Genomic DNA, 27,594 nt, shown 5'->3' with positions numbered 1-27,594 from the left:
TGTCCCCCGGCCTTAGCCAGATCTGGTCTCTCTGCCGGTAATGCCTATCCTGATCTGACTCCCCTCGCTGCCCCCCACCACCCGTGGGCTTCTCAGTGGCATCCATCCATCACCTCTAGAGAATCGGTAGCGGGAATTGTCAAGAGCCAGACTGCCTGGGTCAGTATCTCAGCTTCTCCAGTATGTGTAACTCTGGGAAAAATCATTTAATCTCCCTGGGCCTCAACTTCCTCATCTGTGAAATGGGTTTCCTGCACAGTACCTGTCCCATGGAATCGTGGGGGGGTTAAACAAGTTACTTCACACAAAATGCTTTGCAAGGTGCCAGGCAGAGAGGAGACCCTCAGTAAATTCTGGCTGTTACCCCAGACCTCTCACTGTTAGTTGCTGTTTCCGGTGCTTAGTGAGGCACCTAAGGCCTAAATGGGACTTAGTGTTGATTGAGAAGCAATGGAAGGTGCAATTATGAGGCCTGCTGCTCTGGGACACCCCTACACCCCAATCTGCCATAGACTCCAGGGGCTGCAAGGTGGGCCAAGGGTGCAGGGGAGCTGCAGGAGCCCAGGGACTGTCTGCAGGCCAAACGAATCGTACATTTTTCAAATGTGTGTAAGCACTGTTGTAGTGAATAAAAATAGGGTCACTGAAAAGCATGACTGCCCTTGCAGCTTTTGGGCTGCTGGTAATAGAAATATGAGTGCGTGGTTTCTGGGAACTGTTGGGATGTTGAAAAGTGATGTCCCTGCCTGAAAAGGTCAGGAGCTGCTGCCCGGCTCTCCCCTGGCACTGCGCACTGCCTCTGCAGGGCTTGAGCACTCCCCATCAGGGAGTGAGCACCTGACGTGTGATGGGAGGGGCAATCTATCCCACGTCTGAGGTGTCCCTTTACATGTGAGGAATTGATTAGATGCTATCTCTTGGCCCAGCCGCTGCAGCATTCGATGAGGTTTGACTCATCACGCCACTTCACACTCCGGGTGGGCCTCGCTGCCTTGTGAACACACTTGCACCCCAGCTGCTAAGGAATTTGAGACAGCAGTGCTTTTCATTCCACTGCGTAGTGCTGAGTTGCAGCTCCTCACGTCGCCCAAGAGGTGGCAACTACAGGTGGCAATGCAGAGGAGCCTTTGTTTGGTCCCCGAGTGGGGGTCCACTTTGTCTTGTGAGCACCCCGAAAGCTCCTGGAGCCTAATCAAAAACCTCTCCCTGCTGAGGTTCTGGACTCTCCCAGGATGGGGGAACATTCCAGAGAAGAGAGCTCACCTCTCAATCTCCACAAGAATCACTTCCAATCTAAATTATTAAAATGTACTAAAAGCAAACCCAGGACCGATGAGCGAGAACGCTTCAGTCTGACACGCTGAGCCTCACTGGACGTTTCCAACAGGCGCACCGTGAAGGCTGCAGCTGCATCACCGGGTTCTCGCCTCTGCGCCCTGCGGCCGGCCTCACCTCCAGCTGCTCCACCAACTGCATCTCCAGCATCATGAGCGTGTTGGACAGCTCAGTGATGTCTTCGCTGCACTCTCTGATCTTCTTCTCAACATTGGGCAGTTCGGACTCCTCTCGAATAGCACTTAAATTCTGGAAGCAAAAGCCTTAGCTTTAGAAATCAACATCTAAGTGTAGTTAGTTAATGGCAGGCGGCAATCTAGTTTTATGGGTCAGAACTTGGACTCTGAGTCAAAGTGCTCAAGTTCGAGTCCAGCTCTGCCATTTGCCGGCTCTGTGAGCTTGTAGAAGCTACTTACCCTCTCCAGGCCTCAGCGTCCTGGTCTGTAAAGTGAGGATGATAGCCCCTGCCTCACTGCAGGTAAGAAAACACATGTGAGGAGGCTCTTAGAGCATTAGCAAGTGCTCAGTCCCTGTTAGCTTAGGTTTTTATTAGTGGCTGCCAGCCAGGTAGAAGGAGCAATGGCTGTGACAGGTGCAGAGCATGCCACCCCAAAATATGCCATGTTGGCATACTGATTGAGTTAAGGACACTTAAAAACAGCAGATGCAAGAAGGGCACTCTGACATGTCCCCCTTTTCTTCCTGAAAGCAGGAGATGAAGCTCGCATGTGAAAAGTGCCCTCCCTGTGCCAGGAGGAAGGAGGACGTTCTTATCACCAGAGATGGGGAGTCAGGGCCGAGGGAAATCTGTACAAACAAGCCTTGTTTAAACAATTGACCCAGTCACTTCTCCACAGTGAACTAGCCCAACCCCTTTGTTTGGTCATATTTCCACAATGTATCAATTTCCAGTTCTTTGTCCAGTCTCATAAGTCTTTGCCCCTAACTGCTTCTTTGGGTCTTCATTTCCCTTGTGAGTGCTCCCAGGTACATGTAAAAATCACTAAATGAAATTTGTATGATTTTCTCCTATTAATCCGTCCTATGTCAGTTTAATTCTTGGTCCTATTTGGAGACCCTAATAGTGTAGAGGAGAAGTTTTTCCTGCCCTACAACTTCAGAGTCAGGTGGAGCTGAGTTTGGATCCTGCCTGGCTCACTTACTGGCAGTGTGACCTTGAAAGAGCAACTTTTGTTCTCTAAGCTTTGCTTTCCTCACTGTAAAGGGGGAGAAGAATCTGTGCTTCCGCAAGTCTCGGGGATCAGAGGCCATGCACGTAAGGCGCCTGCACACAGTGGGGGCTCGGTTCATGGAGGCTCCAATAAAAGGCCTGGAACAAGGCACAGGTTGGGAGAGTCACTGGAAAGGAAAGAGAGTTGTAGTCTTTTTTTTTTTTTTTAAAGATGACCGGTAAGCGGATCTTAACCCTTGACTTGGTGTTGTCAGCACCACGCTCAGCCAGTGAGCGAACTGGCCATCCGTATATGGGATCCGAACCCGGGGCCTTGGTGTTATCAGCACCGCACTCTCCCGAGTGAGCCACGGGCCGGCCCGAGAGTTGTAGTCTTTAAGGAAACCCATTGAACCCACACAGAACCCCAGTGAGCAAGTGGAAGCCGGTGGTGAACAGATGCTAACCATTCAGAAAGAAAGGGTGCTCACGGGCTGGCCAGCAGCCTGGGTACTGAACACCAGCTGGGCACCAGCAAGGGCCTGGCAGGATGACCAACAGCTGATGCAATTTCAACCTGTTTTTGTCAATACTTGGTATTAGTCATGAAGGAGGAAGAAGCATGATTCAGTGGGATTGATATTAATAACAAGGGCTGCCAGGCTTGATCCCTGTCTCAAGCTCTATGTGAAAGCAAATTCCCAATGGAGTGAAGAGTCAAATGTAAAAAATAAAACGATGAAAGTGCTATAAGAAAACATGGGGAATTTAAAAAATCTCAGAGTGGAGGTTGTCCTTTCCAAGTATAACCAGAAAAAAAGATTGATAAATTCTACTACATAAAAAAATTTTAATTCTGAATGACAAAAGCACCATAGACAAAATGGCAGGATAAACAATATACTGGGGGAAATATTTGCATTCACTTTACTAACACAAGCTAATATTTCCACCTATAAAGAGCTCCTACAAAATAATAACTTGAAAGAAAGAAAGAAAGGCCAAAAAACCAAATACAAAAATGGGCAAGGGCAAGATAGGAAGACAAATAGTTCACATAGAAAGAAATGTAGATAGTTGTAAAACGTTGCTGCTCTCCCTACTTCGGAGAAAATAAACACATACCCAGGGTTCCCCAGACTGCAAAGATGGGAAAGCCTGTGACGCTGGCCTGACAAGGGCTGTGGGAGGTACAGGCTGTGTGGGATGCAGCTGGGTAACAACCATCAAAAGTACCAGCGTACAGTTCCACCTTCTAGGACTTCATCCTACAGGTCAAATGTGCAACAACTTGTTCATTCCAACACTGAAAGAGCAAAAGGATGGGAAAAAACTTAACTGTCCATCAACAGGGACTGGCTAAATAAAGTGTGGCTCATCAGTGCAATGAGATATTTTACAGCTATTAAAAAAAAAAAAACATGAAGCAGGGGTGGGAGGGAGACTGATGGTATCCCCTTGTAGACACTTTTTGTTCTGTGCCATGGGCATGTGCCACCTATTCAGAAGTCAGCCTGGCCCATCCGTCATTGTTCTGCGCTGACTCTGCTCTAGGCCTCACTGGTTCCTCACCAGCACTCTGCATCATGGTTATCTCTGTTTTGCAAATGAGAAAAATGGAGGCTAGGAGAGGGCCAATGATGTGTCTCTGGGTCACCAGTGAGGGGTCTGCCTTACCTTGTAGTGTAACCCCAGATGTGCCCCTCTGGGCACCAGGAGCAGGGCGCTGTGTGCGATGTCGAGGCCTAGTGGGAGTGGGTGGGAGGAGTACGAGACAAAGCCATAGGAGAGGGCCTGGGAGGGGAGGAAACGGGGGGCCCTCAAGGCCCACAGGGTGTTGAGAACTTCCAAGACAGTAGCCTCAACTTAAGCTGAACATTGGAAGCACCTGGAGAACTCGGAGAAATCCCAGTGCCAGGTCACACCTCACACTACCTCAGTAGGTGCCCGTGGGCATGTTTCCAGGCCACACAGACTAAGAGGGGAGATCCACTGCTTTCCACTCTAGCAGGGGAGTGCTTGGGCTAGTCAGCCCTCGAGGTGGCCTTGGAGGAACCACCCGATCTGAAGGCATACACCCCAACCCGGGAAGTCAGGCTTGGCCAGGCCCATGTCCTGCTTCTCCTGTCGCTGAGGGGGCCGGACCCCCATGCCAGGCTTCAGGAGGAGCCAGATGGCTGATGTCCAGGCATTCCAAACCCAATGGCTACAGAGATCAGGTAAGAAATGTCAGGGTGGGAGTGGCTGGACAGGCATTAGGAGACTGGAGACATGGCCTGTCCAGAGGGAACACCCACCCTCAGGCTCTGATGATAAGTGCCTCCAGAGAAGCTGGCAACCAGAATTTTTCTGTGAAATCTTCCTGTTTCTAATGTCAGCAGGATGTTTGAATGTTTTTAAACCCTCTGTGGGCCAAATAAAACACAGATGTGGGCCAAGCGTGTTCCTCTGCTGACAGTTTCGAACTTCTGGTTGAATGCAGTGACACCCCTCCCTATAACATAATACGGAGGGGCTCAAGAATTGAATCGCACAGAAGGTGAGGGCCCGCTAGTGAGACAGAATGAGGCTGGGGGCATGGGGAGCTGGGAAGCACATGCAAGTCCTACACATTGCATTATCAGGGGATTCTGCTCTACTTTTAAACTAAGTTCTCAACTAGGAATGGCTTTACGGGCTCCTTGAGGCTGCTGAGGCTGAAGACAAACTTGGTGTGTGTGAACAGTGTTTGAGAAGAAAGAAAGCCTACAGCATTCCTTAGAGTCTCACAAGATCTATAGTATAGAACAGGTTAAGAATCCTGTCTCTAAAAGTAATGCTAACTGAAAGAAACAATTCCCACCAAGTACAAAGACGGGTACCCTTTCCAATGGCCCCTGCTTGGGCTGGGCCCAGTGGCCTGGTTAGCTGGGTCCCAAATGCCAGGCCTTTACCTTTGCTGCTCCCTCGGCTGCAATGTCCTACCCCACCATCCCCGGCCAACTCTTCTTTGTCTTGTAAGCCTCAGCCTTCCCAAAACTCCTCAGCCTGAGTTAAGGAGCCCCCAGGGAACCTTCCCTGCAGAACAGCACTGAGCACTCTGCTTACTCAGGTGGGGAGGGCCTGGGTCTGAGCCCCACAAGGGCAGGAACAACGTGCAGCCAGGGCTGGGCAGAGTGGGGACTCAGAAAAAGTTGAATGAACCAACAAAAGAAAACAGTGGAAGCTGTCATCATCACTGTAATAGTAGTGATAGTACTAATACGATTACTCATAGTAATGGTGATGATAAGGTAGTGGGGATGGGGATGACCTTGAACCGCAGGGGCATTTTATATGACAGAGATCCACAGGCCCCATGCTTGGCTCAGTCCTCATGAAGGACTGTGAAAGGACTGTGAATGGGGGACTGTGGTTGGTGGTTGTAGAGGATTCTTAAAGCAAATGTACTTCACAGGGCCTGGTTTTCCAAAGCCTTGCAGTTTCAAATATTGACCTTGTGGAGGACTGGAAATTTTCCTCAGGCTATAAAGTCTCTGGTGGAAGCTAAAGATTTGTGGCACAGCAAGGTTGCTGGCTTAAGGACAGACAGGTTACTGATTGATATGTGTAGATACTGGAAATTTCTGGAGGGAGAAGGAATGTTTGCTAAGATCAAGCTTTTGTTGATAGGGCCACTTAATTGCCTTACTGGAATGTCATCTGGCTTGCTTCACTGCAAGTTACCAGCCTATATTGTTAACCTATAACCCCACCTATGTTCTCTTCCTGTAACTTCCTGGTCTGGAAAATAAATGCAGGAAGAGAACCCCAATTCGGGGTTAATTTCCCAAGGAAGGGATGCCTCTCGCTTGAAGGTTGTGGGGGAGATTAACCACTTTGGGGTCTCTCACTGCTCAGAAGAGATGGGCTTTGAGTAATCCTTTGTGGCTCTGTCACCCAGGGGAAGTGGGGTGACAAACCGTGGGGGGCAAAGCAGAGGTTGTGCTGGGATAAGGTGGACCTTGGCTCTGTAGTTATTAGCTGTGTGATCCCTGGCCAATGGGACAATGACTACCACCTCAGAGACCCTCCTCTGTGGGGTTCAGCACTCTAGAGCAGGAGGCAGGGGAAAAACTTGGGAGGTGCAGGCCTACCAGCAGGTGCTTCTCCTCAAATTTGGCAATCTTCTGTTTGCCCTGCTCTTGGTTTTCCTGGATGGCCTCATGGATGCACTCATTTAAGGTGTCAAGCTCTGTTTTCCGCTTCTCCTGCTGTTTCAGGCCATACTCAAAAATGTTCAGGCAGATGATGACAAATTTGTCTTTGTAGGTGAGTGGCTGTTAAGGAAACTTTCGGCTGTCTTGGGAACAGGCTGCTAGGAGGTCACGACAAAGGTGCTGGTACCTCTCAGTGCAGAGCGCAGACTGCGTGCTCGATTCTGTGTGTGGAGGGCCCGGAGAGCTGGGATGTGACATCTGGAGTATAATGTGGTGGCTTTCCACCCTCAGCCTGAGAGATTTAGGACTGTGGCCTGCAAGGGGGAAGGAGGCGGGGCCATGGGAAGAGTGTACAGAGCAGAGGAGAGACATGCTAACACGAAAGGCCACAGAGGAGACTTCTGGGCGTCCTGGAAGGGCCAGGGAGGGGCTGGGAGCCCAGGGAGTGTGTGGTTTTGTCTCTGGTGGGTCTAGAAGGGCACCTATGTTGAAGGCCTGTCTTGGTACTCAGAAGCTGCAGGTGAAGCTGCGCTGACAGGGTTGAAGCAGACAGATCCCAGGTCAAGTCCTGGCTCTGTCTCACTCCACCCTGGCAAGCCCCCTCTCCTGCCTCATTTTCCTCGTTTGCAGTTTAGGGTACAACAGAACCTGCTGCATGGAGTCCTTGGGAGGAGTCCTTGGGGTCAGGCAGGAAAAGCCCACAGGGCTTTGGGTGATCCTGTGGGGATAGAAACCAATGCTCAGGGAGATGCAATGACTTGCCCAAAGTCATATGGCCATACGGTGCTACAGCTGCAAGGCAAAGCAGGTGACCCAGCTGACGGGTGGCCAGGCCAGGCCGGGAGCCCTGTCCGTGGGGCCCAGAGCCCCTCCTCTTCACTGTCCCTCGCTGCTCATCCTGCATTTCCGAGACAGCGGCTCCACAGACCCATCCCAGAGCACTCAGATCCAGGAACGCCTCAGCTCACAATTTAAGCCCATGGATTGGCTGTCACAGTCACAGACATGTTGACAAGTGCCACCCACATCCTGTGGGGGGAAGAATGCAGGCTCTCAGGCCCCACAGACGAGAGTTCAAATCCCGGCTTCTAACAGCCTGGCCTCGGGTAAGCCACCTTAGCCTCTCCAAGCTTGGCTTCCCCGACTATAGGATGGGTTAGTAACGGCACCCATCGGGTGGGGTGGTGGAGAAAATTATAGTGTATGCAACTGCTCTCAGGAACAAGTAAGTACGGCTACTGAGGATTACTGCCACAGATGTACATTTTAAACAATTTCCCCACACCTGAAAACCTGGCTTTCCAAGCACTGCTGAGGCGACACGTCCACCATGTGTCTCTGAAATCTAGACAGTATTTCCCCCATGAAGCTCAGCTGACCTGGCAATGAGCTGCCTCTTGGGTACACTGCTCTCAAGTGGGATTTTATCCCCCAGGGTCTCACAAGAGAGATGGGGAAACCGAGGCCCAGGGCAGCAAGGGACATGTCCAAGGCAGGTTAGTGGCACAGGGACCAGGCTCTGCCTGAGGAGGCCACCATGAACTCTGAAGGATATGCCTCAAGGAGCTCGCTGACACCAGGCAGGTGGGACAGCTTGCTGCCCTCCACGTCCTCAGCGCACATGCTGTCAAACAGGAAGGAGCCATTCAGGTGCTCGATGAACGCACTCTGCAGGCAGAGACACACCCAGTTGTGGCCACTGGAGCCGGGCCCCTGCTTCATCTCGCAGGCCCCTGGGAGGGCACACGAGGCAGGGGGCCCTGCACTGGGCACTGGGGCTGGTGAAGGCTTCATGGAGGAGGGGAGCTGTGCTCGGTATTTTCTGAGGAAGGCAGGTGGGGGCGGGGTGTTCCAGACAAAGGAAATGGCATGTGAGGAGGTGCAGAGGCATAAAACTGTAGGCTGCTTCCAGAAAGTTACATGTAGCTCAGTCTGGCTGCAGGATGGTGGGTGGGGGCCCGGTCATGAATTCAGGCCCATGCTGGACTAAGGGACTTGAACTGCTCCGGGTGTGCCATGGGGATCCGCCTAAGGGTTTTAAGAAAAGGAGCCACTCTGGCAGGCTGTTTTTAAAATGATCTCTCCAGCCCTGTGAACTGGAGGCAGGGATGCCAGTGAGGAGCTGGGGGGCCAGGGTCTGGACTTAGAGGGAGCCAACCCTGGGGGCAGGTAGCAGGGCAGAGCAAGGCAGGAGGGTGTGTCAGGCCCTCTGGGTAGATCATGATTTATGTGTTTTGGGGGCCTGGGGGTCCCTGCAGACCTTTGTTTAATTCAATTGGTACCCTCTCATGGGCATCTCGGGGGCTGGGGATGTGCCAGCCTCCCTCAAGGAGTACCTTGTGCGCCTCCAGCTCCTCCCGCCGGGCCTGCTTGTCCTCCAGCTGGACCTGCAACAGGTCCTCCCGGTGCTTCAGCTCATCAATGCTGTACTGGTGCTTCATCTCTGCCAGCTCTTTCTGACCAGAGAATGGGAAGTGGCATTGTTACCAGAGGACATTCAGTCCCTCCAGGCCACATTGACCCCTGCCATCCTGAAGCCTTCTAAGCATGGGCAAGGGTGTTAGATGGGTCCCCTTCATGAAGGCTGGGAAAGCTGTGAGGTCTTGTGGATGAGAATGGCCCATCTCCTTACAACCCTTTCCAGGTATTGAGTCTAAGTGAAATTAGGGAGCTGGGAATTCACGGAGCTGGGACACCCCAAGAGCCTGCCCTCAGCCCCTGGTCAGCCTGTGCTGGGCCTGCTGTCCTGCTGCCCAATTCCTTCAGTACCAAGAGGCCAGGGGTAGGCTGTGGCTGGACCCAGGTCAGACAGTCATGTGGACATAGGAGTTTCAGGTGCCCCTGCTATGCAGAACTCTGTTTTTACGATCTTAGGCTTATTATTTATCTTGATAATGCTAGGCAAGTCTCTGAATCATGAAAGTATCCTCCTTTGCTCGCAGTGCAGTGGGGATGCCCAGGCTGTGCTACCTGCCCTGGACAGGAATTCCTGAGGACCCAGGAGAGAACGCCTGGTAAGATGCTTTGGGACTGTAACGAGCAGAACACACCCAAACAGGCCTTTGGCCTAGTCTAAGCATTTGAGCCCATGTTGCCTTGCAAACTATTGTCTAAATGAAGAAAAAATAAAAATAAAAAATAAGACTTGAAAGTCGTAGAATTCAAAATCTCAGATTCTTGTACGGTTATAGGATGAGAGGAAGCCCCTGGTCAGAGGGGGTCAATTCTCTGGCCCCACATCGCCTCTGTGAGTCTCCAAAGAGGGTGGCAAGGGGAAGACTCTGCACTTGGTCCATCTGGGGCTGGGCTCTGCTTGGTGGTCCAGGCCATGGGAGGTCAGGGTTGAGACGTGGCACCTAGTCCTCCTCCCTGCTTGTGATGGCCTCTCCTGGGTGCTAAATCACCTGAGTGTTCCCAAACACAGGTTCCTTTCTCCCAGGAAAGACACCAGCTTCTGGGAGATATAGTGGGTAGCTCAAACAGCCTTTGGTCTCCCCAGCACCTAACATGCAGGGATGCCCCAATCCTGCCACTAAAAGCCTCACAAATCGGGCCAGATTCTCTTTCTCTTCTTCTCCAAAGGCAAAAGTACCCACTAACTGATCACACTGCAAAGAGTGAGTGGAAGGTGAAAGGGGACCAACTCATGGCAGGGGAGTGGGGACAGAGGCAGCAGTGGACAGAGGAAAGACCCTCTCTGCCAGGCTAGCCCAGCACCAGGCTGGAAGCACAAGCTCTGCTGCTGGACTCCTGGTCCAGCTCCCAGCCTGACCACCATTGGCTGTGAGCCCCCAGGCAAGTCATCTCCCTTGTGTGTCGGTTTCTCCACTGGAAGGCCGGGGATGAGGGCAGGGCCTGCCTCATGGTGTGTGTGAAGACAGTGTGAAGCAGTGCGCGTGCCTGGCACGTAAATTCTCGGCAACAGTTAGCTGCTAACATTGCTCCTGGGGTCACACAGACTTGGGGTGAATGTGGCTTGCCATGTGCCAGTGATCCTGGCTTACTGTTGTCCCTCCTTTAGCCTTCTCAATTTCATCTGGAAAAGCAGACAATGGTTGTGAAGTGGCCTTGAGACAAGGCACAGGAGGGGCCAGCAGCAGGGAGCAGGCAGGAAACAGTAGCCCTGAGGGTGCTGCTGGAATCCTCTGACAGAGGCAGGGAAGGGACTTGGGAGGAGGGAGCCCCCTTTCTCTCCTCCTAGTTGTGGGTGGGGAAGCTAACCCTCAACGCTCCTTCTCCATGAAACTGAGGGCCTGAAGACTCCATCTCACAGGTCTGGGAGACCGAGAGGGAGACACTTGCCATGTGGTCATCTATGCGCTGGAAGTCCAGGTACACGAGGTCAGGAAGGTAGGCACAGATGAACATCTTGTAGTCCTCTGCCTCAGCCATGGGGTTCCCAGAGAGGCTGAGCATCCGCAGGCACTTGAACTGCCGCAGGTAGATGATCTGGGGAGAAGAGCAGAAAAGACCCCTTTTCTTGGCTGCCACAGAGCTGAGAACACACCTGGCAGCCTCTCTCCTCAGCACGCTTCCAGAATTCCAGAGTTTGCAGCCTGGCCACAGCACCTTTAGCACGGGGGTGGGGTGAAGAGGGTGGGGGTGCACAGATGAGGAGGGGGTGGAGTGTTCCAGCTCGATGGTTGTACTGAGACCTCCAGTCAGGCATGTGTTTTCCAAAGAATCAGCAGACCAGGGTTCAAATCCTAGCTGGATCTTGGACAAGTCACCTAACATCTGTGAGCCTCAATGTCCTCATCTCTAAAATGGGTACAAGGATATTATGTGTGTTACAGGCGTTGTAAAGACCAAATGAAATAAGCTTTGAAAAACATTTAGAAGAGGGCTGGACACCTACTCAATAAATGGTAGTTGTAGCTGTTGTTATTGTTATTATTAGTGGTCATCAGAATAGGTGTACATTTTTAGACCATAAAGCCTTGTGAAGGTCCAAATCTCTAAAATTATTATTATTATTTTTTTGGCAGCTGGCTGGTATGGGTATCTGAACCCTTGACCTTGGTGTTACAACTAACCAGCTGAGCTAACTGGCCAGCCCCAAATCTTTTAAATTAAATGGAACCCAATTTATGGTTGACCTTGGATTCACTGAATAACAGCTAGTGGAACATTCTACAAACTTCCAATATTCTATTTTTAGTAAAATGGAGAAAAAGTCAACCAGATAGCTAATACTTCATTTGATAGCATCTTCTGAACACCTAGACACTGTGCTATGTAAAAGGTAGAAAAGAAACCTAGCATGCTTTTCTAAATGAATTTCTTTCAGTCATTCATTTGTTCAACAAACATAATTAAGCATCTAGCAGGATTCAGGCACACACCATGCCTTGGAGATATAGTGGAGAACAAGGCCCACACAGTCCCTGCCCTTATAGCAAGAGCTTACATTCTAGGGGCAGGGGGAAAATGGGTTTTTTTTGTTCATTTGCTTGTTTGGTTGGCTGGCAGGTACTGGGATCCAAACTGTTGACCTTGGTGTTATAAGGCAGCACTCTAACCAACTGAGCTATCTGGCCAGCCCTGAAAATGTTTTTAAAAATAAATAGAATTATTACAGTTTGGGGTAAGTGCTATAAAGAACATATCTATAAAGATGGTACCATGCGAGAAAATAACAGGGAGGCCTTTTTCAGTTAGGGGGCTCAGAGGTCTCTCTGGAAGGTGACATTTAATCTGAGACCTGAGGGAACCAGCCATGGAAGAGCAGAGGACAGCCCATTCCCAGAAGCCAAAACAGCACAAGCAAAGGCCTGAGGCAACAAAGAACTTGTCACTACCAGGAACTGAGCAAAGGCCAGGGTGGCTGCAGCATGGTGGTGAGGGAGCTGGGGGCGAAGAACTTGAGACAAGATTGGAGACAAGGTCAGGGCTAGTACTTGTAAGACCATTCAGTCTGCAGTCAAGAGTTTGGATTTTATTCTAAGTACAAATGAAGCCATTGGAGTTTTAAGGGTGTATGAGGGGCAGATAGGATCTGACTTAATTTTTTTTTTTTTTTTTTTTTTTTTGTCTTTTTCGTGACCGGCACTCAGCCAGTGAGTGCACCGGCCATTCCTACATAGGATCCGAACCCGCGGCGGGAGCGCCACCGCGCTCCCAGCGCCACACTCTCCCAAGTGCGCCACGGGCTCAGCCCTGACTTAATTTTTAAAAGATCTCCCAATGAGATTTCATTTTTCATTTTTTAGATTGGCCAAGAGAGCAAAGTTTGAGGATAAACATGCTGCAGAAGGTGAGGGAACAGGCCACCACATCGTTGCTGGTGGGTTTGTAAACAGTTCCACTTCTATAGAGGTCAATTTGGCAAAGATCCACCAATATAAAAAATGCACATGCCCTCTGATCTACAATTCCCCTCTAGGAGTTTATCTTACAGATGGACTGATCCAGGTGCACAGGTGCAAAATAACCCCTGTTCAAGGATGCCCACTACAGCCTGTGTGTATTGGCATCCTGTTGGAAACAACCTCGATGTCCACCTACCTGGGACCGGAAAAATAAATCACACTGCCTCTGAGTGATTAAATAATCCAGCAGAGAGGAGGAACTGATGATTTGGGAGGAGAGGGGACACCAAAGGCAGGTGCTTAGAGGGTAGCTGCACAGACATGACAATCACACACAACGTTTACACACAAGACTCCTGGAAAGACACACATGCAACTTAGAAGCAGACATGGCCTCTGGAAGTGGATGCCGGCGTGGAAGCCAGGAGTGAGAGGCCCTTCCCTGCAGGCCCTCAGCTCTACTTGAATGTTTGTGTGTGTTTAATGCATTGAGCGGGTACTAGAATTAGCCTCGTAAATAAGTAAATGACGAGAAAGCATATATTAGATGACAGGTAAACAGTGCAGATAAGACCTGATGAGGTGAAGAGGATCCAGGGTCCTCAGGGTTTCTGGGATGTGGCCAGGACTTAGGAACAACTGGCCCAGATACCTCAGCATTCCCTGGCAGCGTCTTTGCATGGGCTTTCTTTCCTCCTCCTTTCTGGGGACTGGCTTTACCAGCTTTTTGCATATTCATGAGGGGCCACCTGATACCCAGCACCCCACTGGGAAAGGGTGATGGGATTTCTTCCTGCCCAGTTCCTGCAGGGGCAGGATGGGAGAATAAGCCAAGGCCAAGGAAGGGGAGTGGGGCATCCACAGCAAGGCCAGGGAAATGTCCACATCCACACCCTCTCAAGCCCAGGCCTGGGCCTTCCGAAGGACAGGGACTCAGCTCCACCAAAGTCTCCAAAAGTCCAAGGGATAACAAATCAGAAGAAATTCATTCACATGTTGGCCCTGGGGTATAGGACCTATCAAGGCAGAAACGTCTGCTAAATGCTCAGAAATATTTTTAAGCAGCAAGGTTTGGAGTGTTTGGGGTTAACCCTTCATCTGAACATTACTGAATAAAGATCACTTTCCATGTACCTACTATGTGCCAAGTCCTGTATTAGACACATAATGCTCTCTAATTGATTTAATACTCACAACAACCGTATGGGGTAAAAACTACTATTAATCCCATTTTACAGATGGGCAAATAGGCACCCAAGGTCAGACAGCTGGTGGGTGGCAGCCCTGAGATTTGAACACAGGCTGAGTAAATCTCAGCTTTTGATTCTGTTTACCTGCATCCACTATACCTCGCTCAGTGTCGCACAGGCCAGCATGTGGTTTCCCCACAGAGCAGAGGGCAGGCTGGACAATCAGGACTTGAACCCTGGAAAGAATGCTAGTTGGGTTTAGATCCTCCTGTCTGGCATCCAGGGAAAATTTCTAAGACTACACTGCCTCCAGGGTTTGGCCCTGCTGCATAGACTTAAACACAGGTAGCAACTCAGCACCTGACCCACCCCAGGCCATTCACCTAAGCTGACCAGCCTGGCTGCCCCCCAGCCATGATATTGGTCTGAGGGTAGGTGTAGGTCCTAAGATGGACTGATCAGAAAAGAGCCACTGTTGGGGGGTGGATTTCTCACTCTCTGTGTCCTGCTAGATGTACAGAACAAAGCCTTGGCCTTGACTGCAACCAGGAAGAGAATCAGCCTTGGGGAGATGCTGAAGACAGCAGAGCCCAGAGGTGGAAGGAACCTGTGTCTCTGAAGCCCTGTTGATAAGACCCTCCTTGAAGCATCAACAGTCATGGCACCAAATGCCCTTGTTGTTTGTGGCAGGTGCTCGGCTTACCTCTGATTTCAGCCGCAGCTGCGAGGATGCTCACTGACAACGTCCCTCTCACCACTTGCGCCTGCCTCAGAGAGGTCTCTGAAGCCACAGAAGCCTACGCAGCCCAGAAGCCAGGCAGAAGGGAGTTAATCCCCTTGGGATGTCCCTCAGCTGTTGGGGGGATCAGTGCCCCAGGCTCCGGTCCTTAGGTGGTCACTTCTGGGAGGCATTCTAGATATTTCTGAGGCACAGGGGAATGAAGCCCTCGTCCCCTGCAGTAGTAACCTCAGTGACACACCTGCTTGTTGGTCCTTCTCCTCACTCGCTGCAGCTTCCTGAAGTCACCTCCCAAACAAACCACCTGTACCCAAGTCCCTGCCTCACCCTTGCCTCCAGCCACTTTGGATGAGCTTTTCTGCTACTTGCAGGCAAAGCATCCTTTCTAGCTGCACCATCCTGGGTTAACCCATTTGCAGGATCCCCCTCAAATGCATCATGGTGGTGTGTTTCCTTCCTAAATGCAGACCTGCCCCGAACATGCCACGGCCAAAAGCCCTCCATGGCTCTCACTGCTTCTCTGGCTGTTCCTGACTGTCTGTGGCGAGGCTCCAGCTCACACCCTGCACCACACACTCTTGACCTCTTCCTGGGACCCAGGTTCTGCAACGGTGCCGTGCAGACAGGCATTCCCAAGTGCACCTCCAGGCCTCTGCTCACATCATTCCCTCCTCCTAGGAAGCCTTTTCCTTCTGCTGGATGGCAAAATTCTAATCATCTCTTAGTGAGTCTAAATCAAGTCACCTCTCATCCCTGACACGTGCAGGAAGGGTCTCACCTACGACAATCCTCCACTTGTTAGAACGTACTCCAGCCTGACACTAAACCAAGTGCTTTCCCTTCATTACCTCACTAAATTCCTGCGAGAGCCTGGGCAAGTGAGTTATGGCCATCACCTCCACCTAACGGACGATGAAACCAAGGCGTCGGAAGCTCACGCCTCTGTCAGGTTTAGATCCTCCTGTCTGGTGTGTGGGGCAAACTTCCAAGACTACACTGCCTCTGAGGTTTGGCCCTACTGGAAACACTTAAGTAGAGGTGACAACTCAGCTCCTGACTCACCCCAGGCCATTCATCTAAAACATCCTGGCATGCAGCTGGGTTGTGATCCCAGCCATCTGACTGACATAAGCAGAAAGGGAGCAGCCCTCTGGATTGGTGGGCAGGCTGGAGAAGCAGACCAGGAGCTGTCTGTTAAGGTCACTGCTGGGTCTTCTCTGACACAGGACCCAGCCCACTGCTGGGAGCCCACTGTGGGGTGTGCAATGGGGCATCTCCCTGCCCCAAGGTGACCAGTGTCCACTGTCACACACATACATCCCAGTGCCTCAGGGTACCCTCCTACCATCCACGGGCTTTGTTTTATTGCTCCTTGGGACACCGGCTTCTTTTCACCTTGGGTCTTATGTTGGTATGTGTTGGTCACCCTTGTAGGGACCACATCTTGTCTGTCTCTGAACCCACTGAGCACAGGACAAATGCCCCACATCCAAAGGTCTTTGCCTCAACAAATGTTTGTTAAATGAGCATGAGACTCAGGAAAGAAAGTGACTCCACCAAGGCGGAGATGGTATCCACAGATGGATTTTGTTGGGTTAAATGTGGTATTTAAACATTACGAAATCCCTTGAGGAATAATCTAGATTTCTGGCTTTTCCAGGAAAAGGAGAAAATCTGGAACACTCAGCCTGCACTTCCCCTCTCTGCAGACCCCCACCTCAACCCATTGCGCTCAGCCCCACCCTCTGTCTGAGTCCCTGCAGATATGTGTGACAGCTGGCTGCCCTGCCCCACCCTGGCCACTCACGTTCATCATGTTGCTGATCTGGTTGTTGCCCAGTGACAACACTTGCAGCTTGACAAGGGCATCCAGAGAGTCGATCTTGGAGATCCGGTTGTTGAACAAACTCAGGTCCTCCAGGTTCACCAGCGTGTCCAGCCCCTCGATGGCCTCAATGTTGTTGAAGGACAGATCTGGGAAGGGAGAGGTCTGTGAGGGTCCGCTGCCTGGGTTAGGGGATGGGCTGTCCTCAACTAAAACCGTCAGGCTCTGTGAGCCAGCATCAAGGTGTTGGGGCCAGGAACTGACTCTCTGTCTAACAGCTTCCTGTTTTCTGGAAGCCTGGTGTGGATTCTTTCTTGCAGTCTCAAGCGTTCAGCACACTCTCCAGTTCTGCCAATCATCCTGCTGACTGGGGGCGGTGGGCAAATACTCATGTCTGTGCTCTGTCATTGTTCTGAGACGGAAATGCTCATGAACAGGTCTGAAGCAGTGCACCGTGGGGATCAGGGGCAGGCAGTTGAGGAGCGACTCCTTCCCTCACACCTGGGGGCACTTTAACAAGACCACTTCCCGGCTGCTTGGCATTTACCAGTTTATCAGGTGCTTGTGTGTACGTCCTCCCGCTACAGCCCTTAGTGATAGTTTGGAATTCTCTCCCTGTTTGAGCAATTGGCAAGTGTAGGCTCAGAAAGGCTCAGTGATTTGTCCAAAGCCACGTAGCTTACTGCAGTGGGGCCTGGGTGCATTGGGGCTTCTCCCTGAATGTAGGGCAGGTCAGGTCCTTCCAGCTACATCACAGATGACTCAGGCTCCCTCCTCAACCCCAACCCCCACTGAGACCTCAGAATTCTCCACAGCCCAAGTTCTACATCTTTAGGAATAGAAGCACTTTTTCCCCACCACAGGTTTTCAGGGTTAGTTGGTGATTCGGGCTGTAATTCTGTCCTGGAATACCAACCAGTGGCCCAGAGGCCCAAACTGGTAATTTTTTCCTGAGCTTGGAAATATGACTATGATAACCACAAACAATCACATTTAAAAGGTGATTTGGGAAATTAGTTAACCAATCTTAATTGCTGCCAGTTGAGACTAATGATAACTTACGGTCCCTTTCTCTACACCAGACCCTTTAAGTGCATTACCTTACTTGATCCGCATAGCATGGGCATCAACATCCCCATTTTATAGATGAGGAAACCGAGATTCACAGGGGCCTCACGGTAACATGCTCAAGGTGGTGCAGCACATAAAGCAACTGAGGTTCGGAGAGCCGACAGCACTTATGCACAGTCGGTCAGTGGCTGGCAGTGCTGGATTTGAGCTGGGGTCCACCCAGTGCCAAGCTTGTGCACTTCCCTTCCCACCATGCCAGCAGGTTCTGTTCTTAGCGGCCGGCCTGGCCCACTCCCTGGAACTACTGGTGTGCTAGTAAATGTTTAACAACAGGGGCAGGGGAAGTCTGGATCTGTAGCACTTGCTGATTTCTGTGATGCAGACACTCCCACCATGGCCAATTTCAAGCTACCAGCATGGCATCCCTGGAAGCACAGTTGGGAAGAGAGGCACAAGCAGCTTTAAGAGCCCCAGCACCCCTTGGCCCTGTGGCAGCTGACTGCCATGGGTCAGCAGCAGGGCCTGCGCATGTAGGTGTGGGGGCTGTGCTGAACCATCTCAGTGCCCTGCCTCCACCATCTGCCCTGGTACTGCAAGGACCCAGCTCTTCCTGCTGTGGTTGGGTCCCTGGGCAACTAGTGCTATGGCTGGACAAAGGTGGGCTTCTGACTGTTTTCTGAGGCGGTAGTGTGATACCAGAACTTTCCCTCTCTGCTTTCGCACCCCCATCCCAGAGAGCGCTGGGCATCAGTCCACACTACCCTTAGAAGAGGGGATGGCCACTGCAAGGGGTCTGGGAACAAGCCACCTTCCTGTTTGTGTGCACAGGGGCTCCACTAGTGGGGAGACAAGCTTTTGTTAGGGAAGGAACCAAGACCATTATTCAAGTTTCTCTGGGTGAGCAGGCAAACAGGGGGCTCTCATGGGGAGCCGTGCACTTTCTTTATGTTTGAGAGAGAGAAGGGCCTAAAAACACGGCATTCAGACAGCCTGTGCATGGCAGACCTTCCCAAAGTGGGGGCTTGGCTCAGGGGATGGGCTGGCCCAGGCACCTTCAGGACTGTCAGACCACTGTCTTCATCTCTTACAGAGACAGAAGACTCCTGGCAATGCAGATGGGCCACTGAGCCCAGGAATCAGTATTAGTGGGTGCTAGGGTGAGTGACCTGGGCCTGGGAGTCAGAAGACCTGGCTGTGGGTCTGCTTTTTCCATCTGCAGTGTGTAACTCCATCAGGCTGGTTAGCCTCTCTGAGTCTCACTTGCTACATCTGTGAAATGGCAGCATAACCCTGTCCATGCAGTTGCTGTGGGCTTGCAATCATCAACACAAACACAATTGAGAGTTTTGCAAACTGAGAGGTACACTGATGCCCCAGGTTGCCCTTGTTACTGGGAAGCAGCCTCACAGGATACAGGGAATGTGAGCTTTGGGGTGAGACAGGAGGGGTGGGAGTCTCAGCTCTGTTGCTTCTCGGTCATGTGGCTTTGGGTAGGTGCCTTGCCTCTCTAAGCCTTGGTTCATCTTCTATAGACTGGGATGACAGACGCCATCTCTTAGTACTGTTGTGGGGGCTATATAGGACAACATGTGTAAAGACCTATCAGGCCTGTCCCCTTTTCCCTGTTGGGTGCCCACCTGCCACTCACCAGATGTGAGTGTGCTCCTAAGAGGTCAGCAGATGGACACAGTTCATCAAAATCCCCTGTGGCCTTAGCAGTGAAGGCCAGGGCTCTAGAGTCAGACAGAGCTGGGCTGGGAGCCTGATGTCCCCACTTACTTATTGTGGCCTTGGTTTGTTCATGTCTGCAATGGCGATGGGCATGCTGTATGGACTAAAAGATCTCAGCCCACACCTAGCATGTAGTTAAGTGCTCAATGCACACTAACTTCTGCAAGAATTATTTCTGGTTTATTTTATTTGTTTGGCAGCTCGCTAGTATGCGGATCAGAACCCATGATCTTGAGGTTATAAAGCTGCAGTCTAACCAACTGAGCTAACCAGCCAGCCCTACTTCTGGTTTAATCTGAGCCCCACCAGTCAATGGTTATCTGTCATCCTGAGTCTGGATTAAATAGGAGTCAACCCGTACTGGCCAGCCTTCAAAAAAAAAAAAAAAAAAAGGAGTCAATAGGTGCTCCTTTGTGCCCCACTCAGACAGAGAAGTTGGGCAGGTGGGAGCAGAATATTCTGTCCTGGTGTGCCCAAGCACATCTTTGCTGTGCTTTGCCCTGCATAAGCCTCAGGCTTTTAAAAAATAGCAGCTTTCTTGCTCCCAGCAGACAGAGCTTCTGCTATAGCTGGGCTAATGACGGGCTGGTAGCTGAGTGTCACATGTGATTACTGTCTCCTGGGGAGGCACTGACTGTGGCAGGGCGTCACCTTCGATTAGGATTGACACATACAGGAAAAAGCCCTTACCCAACCAAACCAGGTGTATGAGGTTCTCCAGGCCCTCGATCCTCTCAATGATGTTATTGTCCAGCTGCAGCTTCCTCAAGTTCTCAAACTGCCAGAGGTTGTCTATGCGGAGGATGTCTGAAATAATTGGAGGAGATTCCAGCCTTGGGTTAGGATTAGAGTTTTGTACCAGTGTATTTGGGACTGAGATGTAACTGTATAAAAGGCCCCATGACTACTCTGCCCGGCGGGGCATTGAGGAGCTGCCACGTCCCTATAGTGAGCTGGGTGGGCGGGGATCAGTGATGTCACCCAGGGCTGCAGGAGGGCCTAATAGGTCTACTGGGGGGAGGGGGGAAATTCAAGAGGGCCCGTGTGGGGGTGAGCTGGACCTGCCCAGGGCAGGAGACTCACTCATACTGCTTCTGGGGCCAGGCTGAGGGCTCCTTAGGAACCTGGTACACCTTATGGCAAAGGGCACACAGAGGCTTTCCTTCCACAGTGTGACAAACAGAATCAAAGCAAGTGTCTCAGTTGGTGGGAGGGCCAAACAACTAGTTCTGCATTTTGGAGGGTAGTTTAGCAACATTTACTGAAATATTTAATGTCTGTGCCATTTAACTTGTAATTTCTCTGCTTGGAATCTGTCTCCAAAGACACACTTGTGTATGTGTCTGGAGAAATACCTACAGGCATGTGAGGGGCAGAAAAACTGGGGAGAACCCCCACACATCCATATACAGTGGATGGGATAAATTGTACAATAGAGAGGCAGGTTCCTGATATCACCGGAGCACCTGGACCCGATGCCCCTTGAAGACCACCCACCCCAGCTACACAGCCAGCTTCTTCCCACTGCTCCAAAAGCTTGGCAGAGTTTGGTTTCTGTCACTGGCAGCCAGAAGAGTCCTGAATGACACAGAAGTGTAAATAAATTTATATGTATATGTAATATTCTAGAGACTGAACCTGCACCCCAGCTTTCCTAGAAGCCACATACAGCTGTTGTTTACATGCCTTTTTTCTGTGTTTGCTTTTGTAATGATTTCCAAAACTTATAAAATTCAAAAATGCTCATTAAAAGAATGGAAATAATAGAAGTAAAAGGGATTTTTTAAAAGAACGTGGTTAATAAACCACTCATTGGGGTGGCAATTTCAATATTCAGGCAGGGCCTACTTGTGAGGCTGTGGAAGTGAAGTCCGTGGGGTGCCTGAGGGGAGACAGGGTCTTGGTGGGGGGTGGACAGGGTTCTCTGACCAAACTCTGGGGCCCATTGCCCAGCCCCTACAGCTGGGCTGCTCACTCTGCCTCTCCTGAGTGCCTGTTCTCCAGCTCCCTGTTCATGGCCAGATTTCCCAGAGTGATATTTGCTGTCAGGCCCACCTCTTATCCCTGGTCTGGCAGGGCCCAGTTCTGCCCCAGGTTTTGGCCACCTCCCACCCCTGGTCTGGATTTTCCAGGTGCCTTCTCTGGCCCTCATCTTAGATGGGCAGCCCTTCAGCCCCACTTCGCCCTTGGCTGTGGCCAGCCACCCCCTGGGTGGCTCCTGTACACCTGGGTGCTCTGCCACACACACCTGCAGGGCTGGCTTTTTCCTAGGCATCAGCAGTTCATGTGGAAAAGCCAAAACAAGACAACAAACCAGGATGTATTTGGCAGTGAGCTCCAAATGAATTACCAGCATGACAGCACTGCAAAAAAAAAAGTTCAATCCAGACACTGAATCTGCCTCTGTGGCCACAACCTTCACCCAGTCCATTGTCATTGTTCCCTGGGCCATAGCAGTGGCTGTCTCAGTAGATCCCTGCTTTGACCCCTGTACCCCCAGTCTATCCTCCCACAGCCAGTGGGGTCCTGTGAAAACCTAAGCCCCATCTGGTACCACTTCTGCTCAGGATTCTCCCAGGGCTCCCAGCTCACTCTCTATAAAACCCAAACACCTTCCACTGGCCCCAAGGCCAACACCAGCTGACCCATGGCCTCTCTGACTATCTCCACACTGGCGTCCGCAGCAGGCCTGATGAGGCTAGGTCCAGCCTGCCTCAGGGCCTTGCATTGCCTGTCCCCTCTGCCTCGCGTGCTTTTCTTCATGGATTTCCATGCAGTTCCCTCCCTCACCTTCTGCAAGCATTTGCTCAATTGTCACCTTGTCACCTCTGGCTACCTCAAAAATGCTGCACCCCATCCCAACTCCTTTTCTTCTCTCCTTGCTTTATTTTTCTCCATAGCACATATTATCTTTAGCATACAGTTTTATTTTCCCTCTTTATTTGTTTGTTTCCCTGACTCAAATTTCAGCCCCGTGAGAACAGGGCTTCTTTTTTGTTGAATCCCTAGTGCCTAGAACAAACATGAACCTTGTGTGTGGGGGGAAGGAAAGTGGTCAGCTGCTACAGCCCCTCCTGGGACGGCCATTTGGCACCCCTTTATCCTCTCTGGGCTGAAGGTACTGAGGCTGAGGGTACTGAGGCTTAGGGCCCTCCCTGCTCTGCGTGGTCAGCCCTGGAAGCCACACTTTGGGAAGCCTGTGGGCTTCGAGAGGCTGCAGCCAGGGTCATACCTGTCTTGCCCATGGCAGTGTCCCCAGGGTCTGACACAGGGCTGGGCTGAGGCAGGGTCTCAATAACTCCTTGTTATTGACTGGCCAGTCTAGGGCCCCCAAGACGGAGCAGGAACGTCAATCAGACCAGGTCACTCTGCTGTGGCCTTGCCTGCACAATACACGAGGGGTCTCAGGATGCCTGCCAGCCTTTCTCACTTCCTCTTGCACCCCCTCTTCCCCAACTCACTGTGCATGCCTCCCTGGCCTTCCTGTGTGAACCTGGCATTGTACATAGGTTGCCTCACCTTGTCCTCCCAACCAGTGCTTGGGACAGGAACTGCAGTCATCCTATTTCACAGATGGGGACACTGAGGCAGTAAGGATCTGCCTGTCTCAAGCCATACCTTCCCACTGGGCTGTCCTGCCACTCCTGAGGTGCCTCCCTGCCTCATGGCCCTGTGCCTCTCCTGTTTCCAGCCCCTCTTTGGTCACCTCTCCCCTGAAACTGCTCCCCCAACCCTGTGCCACCTCCTCCCCCTTTTCCCCAAGCTTCCCACCCCCAGCTCCTGACTACATGGGACCTCCTAGGTTCTGCCTGCCAGGGACTCCCACTCCAAGTACACCAATGTGGAGTCGTGTGATGGAAACAGCGTAGTCTCTGGGGTTCACTTATATTTGGAGTGGAACAATTTTATATTTTCTTCTGCCCTTATTCAGAATCAGGGGTGTTGTGGAAACTTCAAATGATGATGACATTAACTATAAAGCTTTAAAAACATCTATACTGCTCCTCTGCCTTGGTGCGCTCCAATGCTGATGTAGGTCCCTCGACTGCAGACTTTGTATGGAATTCTGGGTCTAGAAGGTGGAGCAGAGAAAGCCAGGGCAGCCTGCCTTGTGTCCCCGCCCCACCCAGGCCTCCCCCACTGTAACTGGGATACGCACTCTGGAAGTCCAGCCGCAGGGACAGGACGTCTTTGAAGAGGATGCCCTCCTGCTTGGCCAGCTGCCCAGCCTCCTCCCGGGGGCCCTGCTCCCCTACAGCCAGCTTAAGCATGTCATCGTCCATCACTCTTGGCTCCATCGAGTCATGCAGGTGGTTCATCTTCCCCAGGCTTCCCTACAAAACACCACATTCCTCTTTCACAGCCTGCTTCTATTGTTTGTTTGAGGACAGGGTCTGGCTGAGTTCTCCTCTCAAGGTGGCGTGGAATGTCATGGCAGCCACCAACACTCTGAGGGCTGTGCCACTCCCACCCCTTGGCCCACTGCGCCTTGAGGTTAGTGCATTTGCACCAAGGGTGCTCCAGGGCTTCCTGCCACCATCTGGGCCCATCCGTGGGGTTCATCCCTTGACCCCATGACCACAGCTCAAACCCTACGTGGACCCCCTAGACTAGCGTGCACACTGGTCTCCTTAGCGTGCACACTGGTGGATCTCAGCTCCTCTGAAGGCCAGGGCCCTGTGTCAGGCCTCTGACTTTCTGTGCCCATACTCATGCAGATGTCCTGGTGCCAGCCACTGACTCCCCTGGCAGCCCCGGCCAGGCGTGCCAGCCTGCAGTTCCCCTCCCCTCCCCTCCAGGCAGTCAGCGTGTGTACTCCCCCCGCCACATCACAACTTGGCCCAGTGGGTAGGAGGCACTGGCCCAAGCTAGTCACTCATGTTCTCCCCCGGAGAAATGGGAGCTTGGGGCTGCAGGATGAGAGTGCCCATCAGAGCTGGCTGCCTGGGGTAGGGAGGAACTAGGAAGCCATGGGCTGGCCAGGCTCATGGCTACACAGAGAGCCAAGAGGCACGTGAGGCAGGTGGACAGAGAGAAGTAGAGATGGGAAACTGGGTGATCCGGGGAAAAAAGACAAAGGACAGACTGACACAGACAGAGACTGCCTCTTCTTGCTGGCTTTCCAATCCCTAATGCCCCTAAATCCAGGCCCCGTGGGAGTTTCTGTGTCTCTTTCCATAAGAGTGTCTTGATTTCTCACATTAAATCCTCTTTTACTTTAGCTAACTCTGGTAGGTTTATGTTGTTAATGGTTCAAAGGGATTTGGCTGAGATGCCATAGGCAAAGGGAGAGATCTGTGGATTTGGTCAGTCACACTGCGAGACAGACCCAGGACTGCTATTTCTGGCTGGACAGAGCCACAGCCCTGGGAAGCCTGGGCGCCCAATCTTGTTCTCATCAAGACCAACCTTCTTGGTGAGAACATCCAGAAGAGCTGGACCCTGAAGGCAGCTATACTCTCCTGTCAGTCTACTGGGATTCTGCCTCCTGAACCCTCCGGAAACTCAGTCCCATTTCTGCTTTGCACCCCTGCTGCTCACCTCCCTGCCGGCCTCACCTGCTATCTTTGCCCACATGTCTCCCCAACATCCAGGCCTCCCTGAACCTCCTGTCCTCCCTGCCCTGCTGTTCCCCGGTGCTGGGCCGCCCTGTGTGCTGTCTTTCATTCTACTGAGCACTGCCAGAGAGAATCCTAATGTTGGGCTGATGATGGTGTCCATCACAGTTGGGCTGGACAATCCCGTCACCTGATCTTAGAGACTTCCCTCGAAGACTTCCCTCCTTCCTTCCTCTCCCACCATCCACTTGGGTGCAGCTTGTAGAAATATGCATTCTCCATTCCTGGACTGTCCCTGATCAAATTCCCAGTGCCTTTTTTTTTTTTTTTTTTTTTGGTGGCTGGTACAGGGTATCAACCCTAGACCTTGGTGTTATAAGCACCACGTTCTAATCAACTGAGATAACCAGCTATCCCCCAATGCCTTTAACTCTCATGGGTCCTTCCCTCTGTCTCTAGAGGAGGTACAGCTTCCAAACACCCCCTGCAACCCCCTCTCATGGGTCCTTCCCTCTGCCTCTAGAGGAGGTACAGCCTCCAAACACCCCCTGCAACCCCCTCTCCACCTGGGCCTTCCATCCTCTAAGACCTTAGCCCTTTTCTTCCCACTCTCTCTAACCTCTCCACAGTGGTTCCACCTTCTTAAGGTAGCTGATTCAACCCCCAAAGACGTTTCCAGTCCTTGACCTCTCCCCAGCTCCCCACTCTCCTGAAATGGTTTTCCCTAAACTTTCCCCTAACTTGCCACCAACCTGCCTTGGGGGAAATTTTAATGTGTTCTATCTGGCAGAAGTTATCTACAAAATGTTTGGGCTTTTTCAAAAAAAGGTGCTATACTTTGGGAAACGACTCAGTTCTGATTTCTCCTCTCTCCCACTTCATCAATGCCTGGTACCTATGACAGATCAGGCTTGCTTTCAGTCAAGCCCAGCACTTGCTGTGCAATGTGGAATCACTGTCACACACACTATTTGTTAAGCACATGGGCAGGATTTGGATCTTGACTGTACATCTTTTGGTAACTCACTTCACCTGTGTAAGTCTTCGCTTTCCCATCTCTAAAAGGCAGGTAATTCCTCTCTTTTGCATTTGTGTAAGATCATGTGTTTAGTCCACACATGTGTACTGAGTAACTACAACATACCGAGAATAAAACAGATCTCCTAACCTCTGTTTCAGCCATGAATCAAATAATCATACAAATATTTAATTATAAACCATGACAAGTTTGTAGGTGTAGGAAACTATGAAAGCGTACATTAGGGGCACCTGGTGTGGCCAGGGGAGTCGGGGCTGAGATATGAAGGACAAGGAAAGAAGAAGGAAGAGGGACTGCATTGCAGTGGTGCTGAGGTGGGAGAAAACTGACATGTTCTACTTTGGCTGAAGTGATGCAAGGTTGGAGAGGCCTGCAGGAGTTTTATTATTAGCTCAGAATAGCTGGGAAGCTCCTATGGCTTAATAAGGATAGTGACATGATCAGATTTCAATTTTAATAAACTGACTCTAGCTGCAGAACTGAGAACTGCAAAAGTAGTGAAGCGAGAGATGACTGAGGTGGTGATGTGGATTTGAGCCATCTCTAGGAACTTAATTTATTTTATTTATTTATTTATTTTTTTGTCTTTTACGTGACCAGTACTCAGCCAGTGAGTGCACCGGCCAGTCCTATATAGGATCCGAACCCGCGGCGGGAGCGTCGCTGCGCTCCCAGTGCCGCACTCTCCCGAGTGCACCACGGGCTCGGCCCGGAACTTAATTTATATGTAGGATTAATCATCCCCTATTTCCAGATAAGAAGACAGAAGCTAGTTAGAAAGGTTAATTAACATGCCCAAGTTTACACACCTAGCATATGGCAGATCCCATTTTCCTAATCATGACTCAACTGTACCCAGGGTACTAGGGACTATCATTGTTACAGCTCACAATGTTTCTCACAGCTGTTCTGTGTCAGGGCCAAGGCCCAAACAATTCTTCCCTATGGATATTTTATCAGTAATTTACCCCTCAACTTGGGTCCCCATTGACTTGCCTGACGATAGTGTTGTTGGTGAAGACCAGAGGTAGGAGGTGTGGAAAGCAGCAGAGAGTTTTACACAACGGTCAGCAGAGTAGCCTCTTCATGGAGAAACAGATCCAGAATTTTCCTGGGAAACCACAAGCTGGGGTCAACTGGATCTGAAAAATATAGTCCTTATTGGCCATGAATAATAGGAAGAAAATCAAACACTGAGTGCTTACTATGTACTCAGTGCACATGCGTTATTTAATTACATGTCAGCTCTGGAGGCCACTGAAGAAAGGAGTCCTGACGCCCTTATTTTCCAGAGAGGAAAACTGAGCCCTGGAGAGGGGAAGGAACTTGTCCAAAATCATACAATGAATTACTGACAGAGACAGACACGGAACCTGAGTCCTCATCTTCCCAGCCAAAGCACTTTATACAGCACCCAGATGAAATAATTTAGTGAGAATGAAGAGG

The 27,594-nt window shown here is 51.1% G+C and overlaps 1 protein-coding gene across 2 annotated transcripts in view; it reads right to left on the bottom strand.

Annotated features, from left to right (window-relative positions):
- The window catches only part of DRC3 (dynein regulatory complex subunit 3), a 35,187-nt gene extending 11,317 nt beyond the window's left edge, over window positions 1–23,870 (bottom strand). For both annotated transcript variants that reach the window (XM_063110973.1, XM_063110974.1), the window contains exons 1-8: window positions 23,711–23,870; window positions 20,242–20,358; window positions 16,732–16,898; window positions 10,983–11,133; window positions 9,021–9,136; window positions 8,240–8,352; window positions 6,622–6,796; window positions 1,453–1,584 (exon numbers count right to left, since the gene is read on the bottom strand). In XM_063110973.1, the coding sequence (XP_062967043.1) occupies window positions 1,453–1,584; window positions 6,622–6,796; window positions 8,240–8,352; window positions 9,021–9,136; window positions 10,983–11,133; window positions 16,732–16,898; window positions 20,242–20,358; window positions 23,711–23,870 (1,131 nt within the window). The remainder of the gene's footprint in view (window positions 1–1,452; window positions 1,585–6,621; window positions 6,797–8,239; window positions 8,353–9,020; window positions 9,137–10,982; window positions 11,134–16,731; window positions 16,899–20,241; window positions 20,359–23,710) is intronic.
- Between the last annotated feature and the right edge of the window lie 3,724 nt (window positions 23,871–27,594).

Source organism: Cynocephalus volans, chromosome 10 (genome assembly GCF_027409185.1).
Source record: "Cynocephalus volans isolate mCynVol1 chromosome 10, mCynVol1.pri, whole genome shotgun sequence".
Classification (NCBI taxonomy): Eukaryota; Metazoa; Chordata; class Mammalia; order Dermoptera; family Cynocephalidae; genus Cynocephalus; species Cynocephalus volans.
Note: the sequence above shows the minus strand (reverse complement) of the source record. Positions and strands in the feature narration are given on the sequence as shown.